Consider the following 14,443-nt stretch of genomic DNA (forward strand, 5'->3'; position numbering starts at 1 on the left):
TGACATTCATTTTCCAGGGAGGCTGTGCTCTCCTTGCCCTGCCCCTGGACGTCCATGATGATATGTATTAAGTCTTCTACTCCAAGAAAGTGGTCATACAGTGTAAACATTCACATACATGTTGCAGTCTTATTGAACTATGTAGTGAAATAAAGGTAAAAAAAGGTAAAGTGCTCCCCTGTGCATAGCACCATGCCATGAAGGTGTATAGGGGGTGTGGGGGTAACGTCCCACACTTTCTTGATCCGGTCGTGAGTGGGGGTGATGTGATCAGCATCACGCCCCTGACTGCCTTTACCCCCCAGGGTTTCCCCCAGGAACCCATGTTATTCGATGCTGGGTGGGTGCCGGGGCCGCTTCCATCGTTAGAAAAGTTCCCGGATTTGAACCGGCCGGGGATCAAACCCGGGACCTTAGCATGGTAGTCAGATGCGTTACCAACTGAGCCACCGTGGCCACTTATATGTAGTGAAATACAAAATTAAATTATCCTTGCCTTTAAAACACAATTTTTGAACCTTTTCAATGTAACCAATGGAGGTACAAAATACATAGTACATTATATCTTCCGTCTGCCACAAGACAAAACGTGAAGTGCACAGCAACTTCATCTTCGTTAAAATCCCTTCTGCAGCACTATTACCAATAACGAACTGTAAAATTTATTCGTGAACATTGGGCCTCTTCCTAACAGTTGTTGAAAAAGCCTGAAATGGTACATTTACTAGACATGTTACGTGGAACAAATACGAATTGTACTAGGAAAGTTTTGCAATATGGCGCAACCGAAGATCGCACTTTGCAACAAGTTGAAGTGAGTCGAGACATGTTCAAACTGGCACTGTACCCGACAGGATAACCTTTTCGTGTTAGTTGCTCATGAACTGTGGCAGCGAAAAGAACTTGCAATGTCAGCTTGGTCAAGAACTGAATACTGGTCAATTTTGCGCTACAACTTTGCACGCAGTTTGAGTCCTGAGCAGTGTTTGGAGGAAATGACTCCTGTGCTGGGAGATGATTGTCCTCTTCGTACAGATACATTCAGGTGGTATCATGAATTTCAGAGAGGAAATTTCAGCATGGAAGATGCTCCGAGATCAGGACACCCAGCCTCGTCTGTCGCAGTGGAGAACATTGCTGCTGTCAGAAAGATGCTAAAGTTCAACAGGCCTGTGACGTATCACAAGGAAGAAGAGGGTTTCTACATTCTTGCACCAGCAATTCATACCATCCTGCACGACCACCTCAAAGTAACAAAGGTTTGTTCCGTTTGAGTACCCCATGCCTTAACCATCGAGAAGATGGCACGACACGTTTCATGGTGCTGCGAAATGCTCAAGAACTTTGAAAATGGAACATCTTGCTATGTCAACAGCATCTTAACAGGTGATGAAACCTGGCTTTACTATTACGACGTGCCCATTAAAGCCCAGAGCAAAGTCTGGGTCTTTTAAAATGAAAACATACCACTGGCTGTGCGAAAATCCTCATCCATTAAGAAGATAATTGTGGCCGTCATCTTCACTGTAAGGAGAGTTGTGCAGCATGTGGTGCTGGAAACACGAAAGACAGTCACCACGAAGTGGTACACCGAGGAGTGCCTGCCCAGAGTTGTTCTAGCTCTCTAAAACATCCGTCCACTCTCAAGGGCAGATATGTGGCTTTTCCAACATGACAACGCTCCTGCCCACCGCTCCAAAGTTTGCACTGAGTATTTGACAGATACAGGCCCGAACGATTGGAGCATCCTCCCTACAGTCCAGACTTTGTTCCATGCGACTTCACTTTGTTCCCTCACGTTAAGAACAGGCTAAAAGGGTTGTGGTTTTCCAACAAAGAGGACCTTCTAAGGAATGGAATGACGAGTGTGCCCAGCTTGCTGAGGAAACGTGGTAGAGTTGGTTCAATGAGTGGTTTCGAAGGATGAAGATGTGTATAGAGTATGGTGGAAAGTAATTTGAAAGATTGTGAAAATTATTGATGTATTGCAAAACTTTCCTAGTCCCCTTTGTACATAGAACACGTTAACAAGAAAACCACCCTTCACGTTACAACTTGCATTAAATAATTTTCTGAGCACGACTTGGTGATACATTGAAAGCAACTAAAATTTTTTTCTCCAGTGCGAGGAAGAAACAAGCAGACGGAAAATAAACCATTTATCAACAATGCAAGAAAGAAAAAGAAAAAAAAAAGATATAACTCATATTAAGCTATAGGCAATTATTGAAAATCACAAACAGACCACTTGAAGAAACAAGAGAAGAAAAAATGCATAACAACTATGCTGACGAAAGAAAAGAAACTACCACTGATCTTTGTAGAGGCTGCCACCAGTGCAGAAAAGTTTGTATATTGGCATCTCTTTCAGTGCTTGCCTGTTGCATACAATAATAACGGTTTTACTTCATTACCTAACATTCAGCGCTCAATCTGATGACATGACATAATAGACATTTTAAGGGTTAGTGTTTTCAGTTGAATGTAGGGGGTTCTTAAGGGGGTGCGGAAGACAAGCACCCCCTGAGTAACAGTAAGATATGATGGAGAAGATTGTCCTATAGTTTGTACCAAGTTCTCATGAATTTCTTTTGACTTGAAGGTTTTTCATTTTCAAGTATTTGGTGACAGCATGAACTTCACAATTTTCCATTTTCACCACCTTCCTACACATGCTCTAATTTGTCAACCTGTGTGTTAGAACATGATACATTTTTGCATATAATCGTTATAAGGTAACTACTTTCTAGGAATAAACCTATGATATTATGAGGGCAGGAAGGGGGACAGTATTAGAGCATACTGAACGGCCCTTGTATATAAGGCTTGTTTTTTTTTATGAGAAAATTGTTTTCCTGAGAAAGATTTCAGTGGCCAAGCACATTAAGAAGTTGATTTTCAAACTCTGCACCAAAGTTCCCAGGTTTGAGTTCCAGCCAGTGCATGGGTGTTCTTTGTGGGGTGTCCTGTCACCACTTTCATCATTCATCTTTATCATTGCAATTAGCCAAAAGTGGCGAAAAAGTGTTGTTAAGTGACAAAAATACAAACAAAATAAGACTGAGAAAGATTATTTAACAATATTGATGAAAGTTGGTAAACCAAATGCTAGGAGGTTACATGCAGTTGTGCCACCACACATTGTAAGAGAACTTATTGACCATATCCTTGTTGCAGCATTTTTCATTGCAACTTTATTATCTAAAAACAGGTAGTTTTTCAATAAACATATTTTTTTATGCTGGTATTAGGCTATTATGCGAAATTGTACTATATTTAATTCCATGTGAGGGCACGTGTAGTTGTTTGGATTCAAATTTAAATGAAAAATACCACCTCTCTGCATGATATTGAACTCTTAGGCTTGATTCACATCTACAATTGGGTCACACTCCGCTCACGGTCTGGTCAAATATAGTTAAATGATTTTTAAGTAGAAGCATTCACACCAAGTGGTCCGGTCAAGGTTCACTCCGATTATGCTGCAGTCACGATCAATTGGAAAGAATATTTGACCTGAGCATGAGCAAAGCTTGACCAGACCGAAGCTTAATCGCTGATGTGAACGTGTAATGCTCAACCTCTGGATGCATAGCCCAGTTTGGTGCTTAGAAAATGAACGGCCATTGATTTATGTGGCAATGAGCATAAAATCCCAAATTATTTTCTTCTCAATAATTGTGGAATACTTTCATAAGCCCGAGTAAAACAAATTTAAGAAGGAAAAAAAAAAACTGACTGAAACAACCAAATTACAATTACAGCCAATGCAAAACTTTCAATGAGGAACTAACCACAAATATGATCCATGAGTAGTAGTTGTTATGACTTTTTTCAGCTTGTTGCATCAATTAAAATCCTTAAATCAAAAATCTATCCTATTGAGGGTCATACTTTCCTGGACAACCATGTTGTCATTTTTTGTGTGCAAAGGGATAAGAGATGTTGGTCAACACTCTGCCATTCACTCTTGATATCTAGTTCCAAATCAAGATTATCAACAAAATTGTTCTTATTTTACGGAAAATTATACAAAATTATCCCCAGCCTTTACTTAAACAGAAGGAGGGGACTCTTCACAGGATGTGCGTAACAATTTGGTGCTTGAAACTAGGCTTACAACCTAATGTATATTTCTCATGTACTGTGTCAAAAACTTTAGAATAATACAAAATGGTGAACAATGTCGATGTGAAACGATGAGCCTGAAAATATTCATGCCAAAACTACACCGACAAAGTAGCGTTTACCATTGTTCATATTTCCAGTTTTACTGCAAATAAAAGTTTGCCGATTTCAAATCAAAATTTTAACATCAATAAACAGTATTATATTTATAATAGCCGACATCCGTGGCTGAGTGGTTATTACAGCACGCTACTACACCAGGTTCCCCGCGGTTTGAATCCAGGTCTGGGCATGGATGTTCTCTGTGATGTCCCTTCATTAATTTCATCATATCATCGCTCATCCTCATCTTTGCGAGTAACCAAAACTGGCCGATAAGTGAAGTAAAATAAACCAAATCAATAAATATCTCCGCTTTCGCAATCATTTTTCTTCTTTTTCATTTTCTTCTAATGCTAGTGTTGTAATAGCCAAGTTCATTGTTGAAAATCTCTTAAACATTGTAGTTAGCACAATCGGCAGTCTCTTTATACCAAAAAAATCTGTGTATTCTGTCAAGAAACCAACACCAGACTGACGATGATCGTACCTTGACCGCTAGTGTGGATACCCCTTGACCTTGAGCGAAGTGTAAGCAGACCGTGACCTGAGCATTGCTTGAGAGTAGATGTGAATGAAGCCTTACAGTCCAGAGATTTCCACAGGCAACTTGCAAGTTTAGATTATTTAGGAATTTAGAAATTGGAAAAAAAAGAAACATACAGGTAAGGAACATCATACCAATAGTGAAGTAAAGAATGTGAAGCTGAAGTACATAATGGATAAAGAAAAATCGTGTTCTTGCCTTGAAAATAGACTAAGTATGTGGAACATAGGGAGACTATATTACAAAATAGTAGAGATTTGTCCATGTGTAGAAAAAAGAAAACAGGTGCCCCTTGTATAAGTAGATGGAAAATACATAACAACCATATAAGTAGATGCCATTTATTTTTTGTTCGGACATTAGCATTCAAAGGAACTTCATGTGTGTCTCTCTAACATGTGCCAGATGTTTATAGAGACTGCCTCTAGTTGTGACCAACATGGTTTTAATGCAGTACTGGATTTTGTAGTTCTCTATTGTAGCCGTATAAACAAATAATCATGTGCATCTCATGAGATTCATTGAACAAGAAGTCAAAATAACACTGAAGATGGAATAAATTAATTGAGTGAATGCTATACATTAATGCATTCAAACTCACTTTTCTTGCAGCTTTATTTAATTTGTCATCAGTTGAAAGGTCTCCTGTCAAGACAAGAGGAAGAACAAAATATGAGTGAGTAGGTATTTTAATAGTTTGTAAGCTGTTTATTAATACATGTGTGCATAATTATATTAAAAAAATGTTGAATAGATTTATATAGAGTGACCACAAACCAAAGAACCTTCAGCGAAAAGTCTCCGTGCACCTCCCCTTTCTTCCATTCAACTCGGGCCATAAGGAAGCATGCTCCACTCCTGCACGTGGGAGTATGGTGCACAGGAGTTGCGGGTCTGCGCAAGCACTATAGCATATTTGGAGATTGAGCTTTGTCAATTTATTGTAAGCCTGAGCCTTTCTTTCCCAGATATTGTTGTGGGTATTATGTATAGAATTGAATGCATGGTGTATGTTATGTAACAGTTGTTATGTTTTGGAGGCTAAAAGAACTTCGTATATGTTCTGAGTTATGTTTATGAGTTATGCACATGTGCATAAATTATTGGTTTCAGTAACACATTATGGGGAATACTTAAAGTTATGAAATTTTTGAAGTCATTGCAATAGTACAGAATACATTACTTCAAAGTTCTAGAAAAATCTAATAGTATGATTATTCTCCTAGTTGTTTAATGTTGAACCGAAATGGTAAAATCAACTAAAGGGTATTGAATATTTAGGGATAGGGAAATTCCATGTGGAGGCTTTCAAAGGGCTTGGTACAGAATTAAATTAAATTCCCACTCAATATTATTCATAGCTTTAGAAAACAAATGCAACACAGGTTCAACACAACACTTGAAATGGCCAAAACTAAACACTTATTTTGGTGTCATACTCGTACTTGCTTGCAGGCATTCATACACTGCTTGGCAATTGCTAGGGAACAGTTGAAGTTCTGCATGTGTCTGCTGCGTATGTGCATAAATTATAGGGCACTAGTGAGTAGACTTTACCATTGGAATAGAGAACAATGCTATCTGAGCTCACGTAGCAGGACAACTCAGCTAAAAGTCAGTCTGCAGGCCATAACCGAAGTAGATGGTCGAACATGGTAGTGGTTAATTTCAGTGAAATACTGTTGTGTAGAGTGAATATTGTGTTGGAGGATGACTGAAAGGTTTCATATGAGTGATTATGAAGGGCAGTTGGTAGGCTTGAGACAGGCCAAAGTGTCAACAAGGTTGTGTTTGTGATATGGGAGTGTCAAAAAATGTGATTTGCCAAAAGAAGAAAGCTGCTGTTCTGTTTCCAGAGAAACAGCCACGCATGTGCATGGTGGAGGTCGAGTAAGGAGTACAACAGCCCAAGAGGATCCCTACTTAGCCCAAGTGGCGAAAAGGAACAGATCTGCTACTCCTGCAAAGATTACTTCATATTTGCAAGTGCTTCAGACATTTTGTGGCATCTGTCACAATATGTGTTTGTTCCTTAGCAATTTTCAAGCAGTGTGTACTTCTTTAAGAAATTTTATGAATTATTAGGAACGTCAACTTCACAAGCAGCCCTTAAGGGTACTTGTGTTTGTACCTAACAAAAGATAAGCATTTATGCTTGTTAAAACAGACGTTTATCTTTATTAATGATACTCTCGCCTTTTTATACTGACAAAAGGTGAGTATTTTTATTTATTATTTTTGTTTTAGTATATCTGTCTTATCCTACACAATCTTTCAAAACTTAATTCACAAGAGTAGATTCAGTTCATTTGACATCCTTTTGTAAATGCACATTTCAAGGGTCTGTATCCACTGTGAAAACAATTTTTTCTTTATTTTATTGCAATTGCAACATAGACAGTTGCATTAGGCATGTTAGTATTGCATTTGCACTTTTATCACAAACTATCAAGCATGACTGAATTATTATTTTTCTATACATTTTTACATTAAGGGTTCTGAGAATGGAAAACTTTCAATTGCAACTCACTAAAGAGTCATTCCATACCAAATGAACACAGCCTTTGACCTGACCATCTCCGATTTTCATGAAATTTGGGGAGTTGAAACTATGCATGGAACTTAGTAACTATGAAAATTTTTAGTCTCGTGCGTCTTGTAATTGTTAAAATATTCAAGGTCAAAGTTTGCAGAAATTGCCCTTTTTGAGCCCGCTTAGATATACTAAATCTGCTGTAACTCCGCCCCTATTTTGCCTAGGAAGCTCAAATAAAGCTTATTGTACAGGGAATTGAATAAGCTTTCCAGTGATATATAACAATCCTACCTTTGGATAAAAATATAATTTTGTCACGTGACCTTGACTTTTGACCTTGAATATCTCAAAACATGTCATCACCAAAAATCGTGAAAAAAATATATTTGGTCCCTCATACCATACTATAAAACATACCAAAAAATCATTCTGGGACTGCAATGGGATCAGAAGATACAAAATAATATGTGTAACTATGTGACTGATAAAAGCCCCATTACATGAACTATGAAGAGCCAAATGTCCCTTAACACCCCCTACAAAATGTGAAGGAGTTATCCTGGGTATAATTGGTCATGAAAGAAATAGGTTAGGCACAGGGAGATCCCTAGCCGTGTGTGTCAAGTGCAGATCCGGCATATTGTTGACCGCCATATTGAATTCAACGCAAAAATTTCAAAGGAAAGGGGGTGATGTGATATATCAAATGAGGCTAGAATTTCACGAGAAATGAAGTGACGAAGGTTTATCCAACATATATTTAAGTAGCAAAAATTTATTACTGCATGCTTGTAACCATTTTCTCCTGACTCTAAAGCAAATTTTGAAGCAACTTTAACCCCACACCCCCTATACGCCTTCATGGCATGGTGCTAAGCACAGGGGAGCACTTTACTTTTTTTTTTAACTTTAACTATCTTAAAGTATTGTTTACAATTTGTGATCATTCCTGTATTGCAAACTACATACTTGTGAAAATTTGACCCTTCACACATTAATTACAGGGAAAGTAGTTTTGGTGTTGGGACTTCCACTAGTTCCTTGAAGTTTTCATCAGTACAAAGATTACAAGGTAAGATAAAAAACACTTCTTACAGTACATATTTTTGTTGCATTTAGTGGGATGATATCTGTACATATACCATTAATTTGAGGGTTTGCAAGTGCAGTATTTAAATTTTGTTTGTTTACATGGTGTTAATTTGTCTCGTATGTACGTGTATACAGTGAAATATCGATTTGTGTATGTGTAAGTAATCCTGCATGTAGATCCATGTGTAGCTTGATGATGAAGCATGTTAAGTATTTGACCTGCAGTCTCACCTGGAAAGTTCTGTGTTCAAGGTATGGGTATTTCATTGTTGTTTTTTTTATCTAATTATGATTTATTCTTATTACTATTAACATAATAGTAGTAGAAAAGTTTCATTAATGTGCGATTTCTGGTGGGTCAATTATTGTGTGGATGTGCATGTAGATACATACATACATACATACATACATACATGTACAACATACATGACCAAGAACAGAAGGAAAATTAATTTGACAACATGGTTTATTCTTAGTTGTCCATTTAAAAGGAAAAACAGATATCACTGTACTTGCTGAATTGAAACTCAGACAAGTCATCTCCAGTTACTTGTGGTTGCTACATCAAGGACAGCACCATTACATGATGGTTATAAGTTGATGATACCATCAGTGAAATCACAGATACTTTTTCTTTTACTTCCTTGTAACTTTCTTTCTAAACAAAATTTTCTTTTTGTGTCCTAAGCCCCAAATACAATTTCGATTTAAATTTAGGTTTGTAAATACAAATAATATGTGATTTTTACACTTTCTGGTGCATATTCAGTTGTAACAGTATTCCAACTATTTCAAACCGTTTGTATCAGGTGAGATGACGAGGATGATAAGTCTGATGTTGGGCTTTTGTTTTAGCTCTAAAACTAGCATTGATTATGCAATGTTTTTGTAAGCAGTTCTTTCTGATCTAGCAGTTGGTTTACGTGTTTAATTTTAAACCAACAACTTCTTGTGTACTATCTTGTATTTACTTGTGCAGTTAACAGTTTTTTCAGATAACTTCATGACAGCATGAAGAATTGTTCTTTGAATACATTTATATAAAGATGCTACGGATTTGTTGAGTTGTGCACCACACCTAAAGCAGGAACAGTTAGTTTCTAGGACTCTGGGTACAATTTTGGATGCACTGGCCCATTCCTACATTTCACGCAATCCTTTGACATGACCAGAGCCATTGTAGTCCAGGGATTCTATGTCTGAGCAAACCTCCAATCGGTGGGTACCTGGGTGGAGTAAATGGATCCAGGGTATGGTGCTGTTCACATCACCTCAAAAATGATTTAGAATGTATGGGGCCCTACTTCCACACCCTCTATGCATTTTCATACCACAGAGGATAGCTTTTCACATGACCTGTAATGATTTTAATATATTCAGAGGTGACGTGAACGTTTTACATTTTATTGGTGTTGAATTCTTCCTTTCTGGAAACCCCTTTCTTAAATTATATTATCTGTCCTGGCCACTTACTTCTTTATAAAATTAATTGACGTTGTGCATCCTATATTATTGTTCATACCAACAGTAATGACCACAGCTGTAACTGTTAATATGCATTTCTATCCATATACTTACAGTAGTAGTAATTCAGGCAGTGAATCCATGCCTGGTCAAAATCACACCTGTCTTGTTCACTAGAACAAATGTTACCACTGATACATTATACCTCACACTTCAGTCTCAGTAAAATACATTTTTTCTCTTTTCAGCAAACCAGTCATTAAGTGAAGCTCCTCTGTCACCAGTAAAATGTTATGTTCCCATCAGTTCTCAGAAGGACTCTTGCATAAACTATCACAATCAGTTTCCAAGTGCTAGGAATGGCATTCAATCCAACCAGTCTCGTGGCATAAAGCGAAAGAGAACTAGAAGTACAAAATGTAAACGATCACGAGCAAAGAAAAGGAAAGTGGTTAAGAAGAAAACAAAGGTTGTCAAGAAGGAACCAAAAGTGGTCAAGATGGAACCAAAAGTGGTCAAGATGGAACCAAAAGTGGTCAAGATGGAAACAAAAGTGATTAAGAAGGAATTTGATGATTAATCATTCCATATCTTATTCTTCAAGATTCAATTTGTAAATAGTTGTATAGAATTTTATTGTGGTGCCTTGAACTTTGCAATATGAAAAATCCATGCATATTTTTTATTCATGTTTTTGTATATATGCATATTAGTTTTGTATCTATATGAAATGAAAAATGTGTGTTTCACCTCTCTTTTGTATTTGATTGAGGCACCACACTTGTTAGTTACCAGTAGTAGTTCTGTGTACAAATTTTTGTATTTTAATATATTTTGAAGAAATAGATAAAAATGAATTTGGCCTATAATTAATGTATTATTGGATTACAAGCCAAAAGATTGATGGTAAATAGAAATTTCTTATCTATTTGAGACAATCCAAATCAACGGCTCCCAGGTTTGATACCTACCATAGGCACAAAGTGGGTTGGTTTGGATTGCAGTTAACCTATCTGCATGAAGTGGACAAACAATCTGAATCTTCAAAATGATTTCATCTAAGGGGGAATTTCTAAATTCCTGAAAATTCATGCATTCTTCATCCAGATCAGGAATTTTGCTACTCCCAACCCCAAGGAAATAATATTTGCACTCTCTTTCCCCATGAATATTAACCATAAGATAAACATCCAAACTGCCTACTTTTTTATTTGCATTATTTCATTCTAAATTGTTTATCACAACTGCATCAAGACATGCACGCAAAGTAGAAGTAATAGTCTCTATGGGCCAGCCAAGAATTCAGTATAATTTGGGGGTACTAATTTTCCTTTATGCCACAGTTCTATGGGTGCGTAAGGATACCAAAAAACCATGACTGCCATCTCAAAGTGGTAGCTAATAGAAATGGCGGCCAATCTAAGATGGCAGATGTTGACATTTGAAAAAAAAAAAACATATCTCTGAAACTAATGGTCCGATTTCAACAATCTTTTTTTCAAATGAAAGCTTAAGATGTGTTCTATATTTACTGTTGTTATCTTAGGTTTTTCGATAGCAACAGTTAAGTAGTTAATTACGGATAAATAAAGAAAAATTGTATTTTTTACCATTCATTTTATGTTTATCATTAATTTAAGAAGAAAATGTTCCAAACAAAAATTGTAGCGTAAACACCTACCTTTAATTTGACATATTCACCTCAGGATTGATATAATACTAATGAATTATGTAGTGTGTGCAGCGAATTCTTCTAGCAGGATGTGCCCTTAGTCCTATTGAATAGTAGCTATATTTCAGTTAAAAAAATGCAATAACATTTAATAATAATAATAATATTTATTATTATTATTATCATCATCATCAGTTCTTTATGTACTAACTAGCCATGAATTTTGATTAAATGTTACCAATGTTCATGGAAGAATGCTATGGATTGATTGAAATTACAGTTTTGGATGCATCAGCACTTAGGCTATTTGCAACCATCACATTATATGTGATCAAGCCCCTTACAACATACACAAAAATCACCATGCGTGTCTAAAATCTCCTTACCCAGGGTAGAAACCGAAACTGTATTGGGACACTCAGCACATAATGGGCAAAACACAGGACAACATGCAACAATACTTAGCACATAGCGCTACGATGCCAGGGTTCCCAGGTTCAAATCCCAGCCTGGTCATGGATGTTTGTGTCCATTCATCAATTTCATCATATCATACCACATCCTCATCTTAGCAAATTAGCCAAAAGTGGCACAAAAAGCGAAGTAAAATAAAGCAAATCAATCAATCAACATGCAACCATACAAAGTTAGCATCCCCGATGGCTTAATGTAACGTTGTCGCCGTGTAATCAAGGGGCCCCGGGTTCGATACCCTGTGGTGGCACATAGTGGTTCGGATTCCACTTTAAACTGTAGGTCCACTTCGGATTAGCCTATCTGTGCATTCTATTGTCGGGACGCGCTAGCAAGCGGCGTGGGACCACCCACTCTGGTAGCGACGCGCTGTTGCCGGATTGACCTACTTCAGGATTTTCGCGAGCCCACAGAAACATGAGGAAGGCTGAACTACTGCAGCTCCTTATGTTACACAAACCCCAGTTCCCCATATATCGAATAGACAAGCTTGCAGAAGAAGCGGGACATACGGTGGTCCGTCTCCCGCCTTATCATTGTATGTACAATGCAATCGAACTTATTTGGGCACAGGTCAAAGGGCTGGTAGCACAGAGGAACACTTTGCCACCTTTTACACCGTCTAAAATGTTGCAATTGACAGAACAGGCTATCGGGGATGTGACAGCAGATAGGTGGCGTTCGGCTATAGAACACACAAGGAAGATTATTTTCGAAGCATGGGAAAAGGAGGGAGTTGAAGAGCAGCAAATGGGGGATTTTGTAATTTCACTTGGGCGGGAAGACAACAGTGACAGTAGTAGCTCAGACGAAGATGTTCCTTTACCAACCAACAATGAAGATGATCTTGGGATAGCGCCACTGTAATGGTAGCCGGTAAGCAAAAACAACTGATTATTTAACTACTACTTCTGCTCTTTCATTCATTTTTTATGTTTTTACATACAGGTAGCTCAAAGCATTAATAACACATGTACCAAATGTATCTATCATTAATGTTAAGGAAATCGAGCAATTGCCAAGCGTTTCGTTGTAATTTATTGAACTCTGTATTGTCAGAGCCTGTATTCTCATATAGCTCCCAAATTATCTCACTTCACACACCCACATGCGCCTCCGCGATGGCACAGTGGTAGGGTACTGTCGCCTTTTAATCAAGTAGTCCTGGGTTTGATACCCTGTCGGGGCACATAGTGGTTCGGATCCCACTTCCAACTGTAGTTCCATTCCAGATTAGCCGTAGTGTGCATAAAGTGAACTTTAAAACACGAACTCAATCAATCAATTCACACACAATTGATTTGTTCTTGATAAATTCTTCTCCGTAATACAGTAACTCAGTTCTGTAAAATTTTGTTTTGGAGGTGAATTTTTGTAGGTTCCTCAAAATATAATTTAAAAACGTGTTAACGAAACGAAGTTGTACGTAATTTGTTTATACGTAATTTTCAAGAAATACATTTCATTTGTACGTTCTGAATCTTCAACAATCGCGGCGTGACAAAGAAGGCAAAAAGAGGCGGCATGAAATCAAAGGAGAACGATTTGCCACAGTGTTGTTCATAACAGAAGACGCATTTTCTTTTGTTGGTAATTGTGATACGATACAACATAAGTAAAAAGATGCCGGTAGCTGATGCTTGCAATGTAGCATAATAAAAACACAACAAAGGTTCTTTCAGTGAAGGTTTTCGGTTGCTGTGTAGAGCAGGAAGATAAAATGTTTCATGCTTGCCAGAATGCCCGAGCTTGCCAACAGCTGACTAGCCTGTCCGTGTGTTTGTGCGAACGTGGCAACGTAGAAACCCCCCAGCCACATGGCAGCCAACGAGGAGACAGAATTTGGTCACGTTCTGCCGTTCTGCGTTCTGATTGCACGCCGCTTCTTATCGCGTCCGTACAATAGTACTACAGTTATCCATAGAAAGCAAGGAAGTATTGCAATATCAGTTCTGTGTATGCAAGATTACATAGTTTGAAAAAATTGTGAGCAATTGTTCTATACACAACGCTGTATCTATTTCTTAAAGTTTAGTGTGGTTTATTTGTAGCCTAGGTGATTTAAAATTGCATCTATCTAAAAGGCTCCAGGCAATCTTGCTAGGAAGTATGACTATTTAATTAATGTAAACCTCTTGAGGTGGTGGATGCCAGACTTAGCTCTGTTCTACACCTTTCACATCTTTCTTTATGTGTTTAGCAGCTTCATGAATAGAATAGGGTTCCCCTCTACCTTAGCCAAGATGTGCTCTTCTAATCAGTCCTAGAAGTTAAGGGGGTGTGCGTGGGAATGTTGTCCCCAAAGCTGGTGAAATTTTCGCAAATCATTTCCCAAGCTACCTCATTCTTACCATGTCAAACCCTAGAAGCATGCTCCCCATCTAACTACAAGGCATGACCAAACACTCCCTCACCTAACATTTTCCACTTC

The 14,443-nt window shown here is 37.8% G+C and overlaps 1 protein-coding gene across 6 annotated transcripts in view; it reads left to right on the forward strand.

Annotated features, from left to right (window-relative positions):
- The window catches only part of LOC146003401 (uncharacterized), a 54,129-nt gene extending 43,400 nt beyond the window's left edge, over window positions 1-10,729 (forward strand). The window contains exons 8-10 of one of the 6 annotated variants that reach the window (XR_014443824.1): window positions 5,387-5,454; window positions 8,315-8,382; window positions 10,115-10,148. Coding sequence is in view for 5 of the 6 variants with exons in the window: in XM_083141685.1 (XP_082997811.1) it covers window positions 5,387-5,450; window positions 8,315-8,382; window positions 10,115-10,446 (464 nt within the window). In the remaining variant the exon portion in view is untranslated. Of the gene's footprint in view, window positions 1-5,386; window positions 5,455-8,314; window positions 8,383-10,114 lie in introns of all 6 variants that reach the window. The other 5 variants (XM_083141685.1, XM_083141696.1, XM_083141701.1 and 2 more) reach the window with 5 other exon arrangements.
- The last annotated feature ends 3,714 nt before the right edge of the window (window positions 10,730-14,443 follow it).

The sequence above is a fragment of the Lepisma saccharinum genome, chromosome 1 (assembly GCF_977018435.1).
Source record: "Lepisma saccharinum chromosome 1, izLepSacc3.1, whole genome shotgun sequence".
Classification (NCBI taxonomy): Eukaryota; Metazoa; Arthropoda; class Insecta; order Zygentoma; family Lepismatidae; genus Lepisma; species Lepisma saccharinum.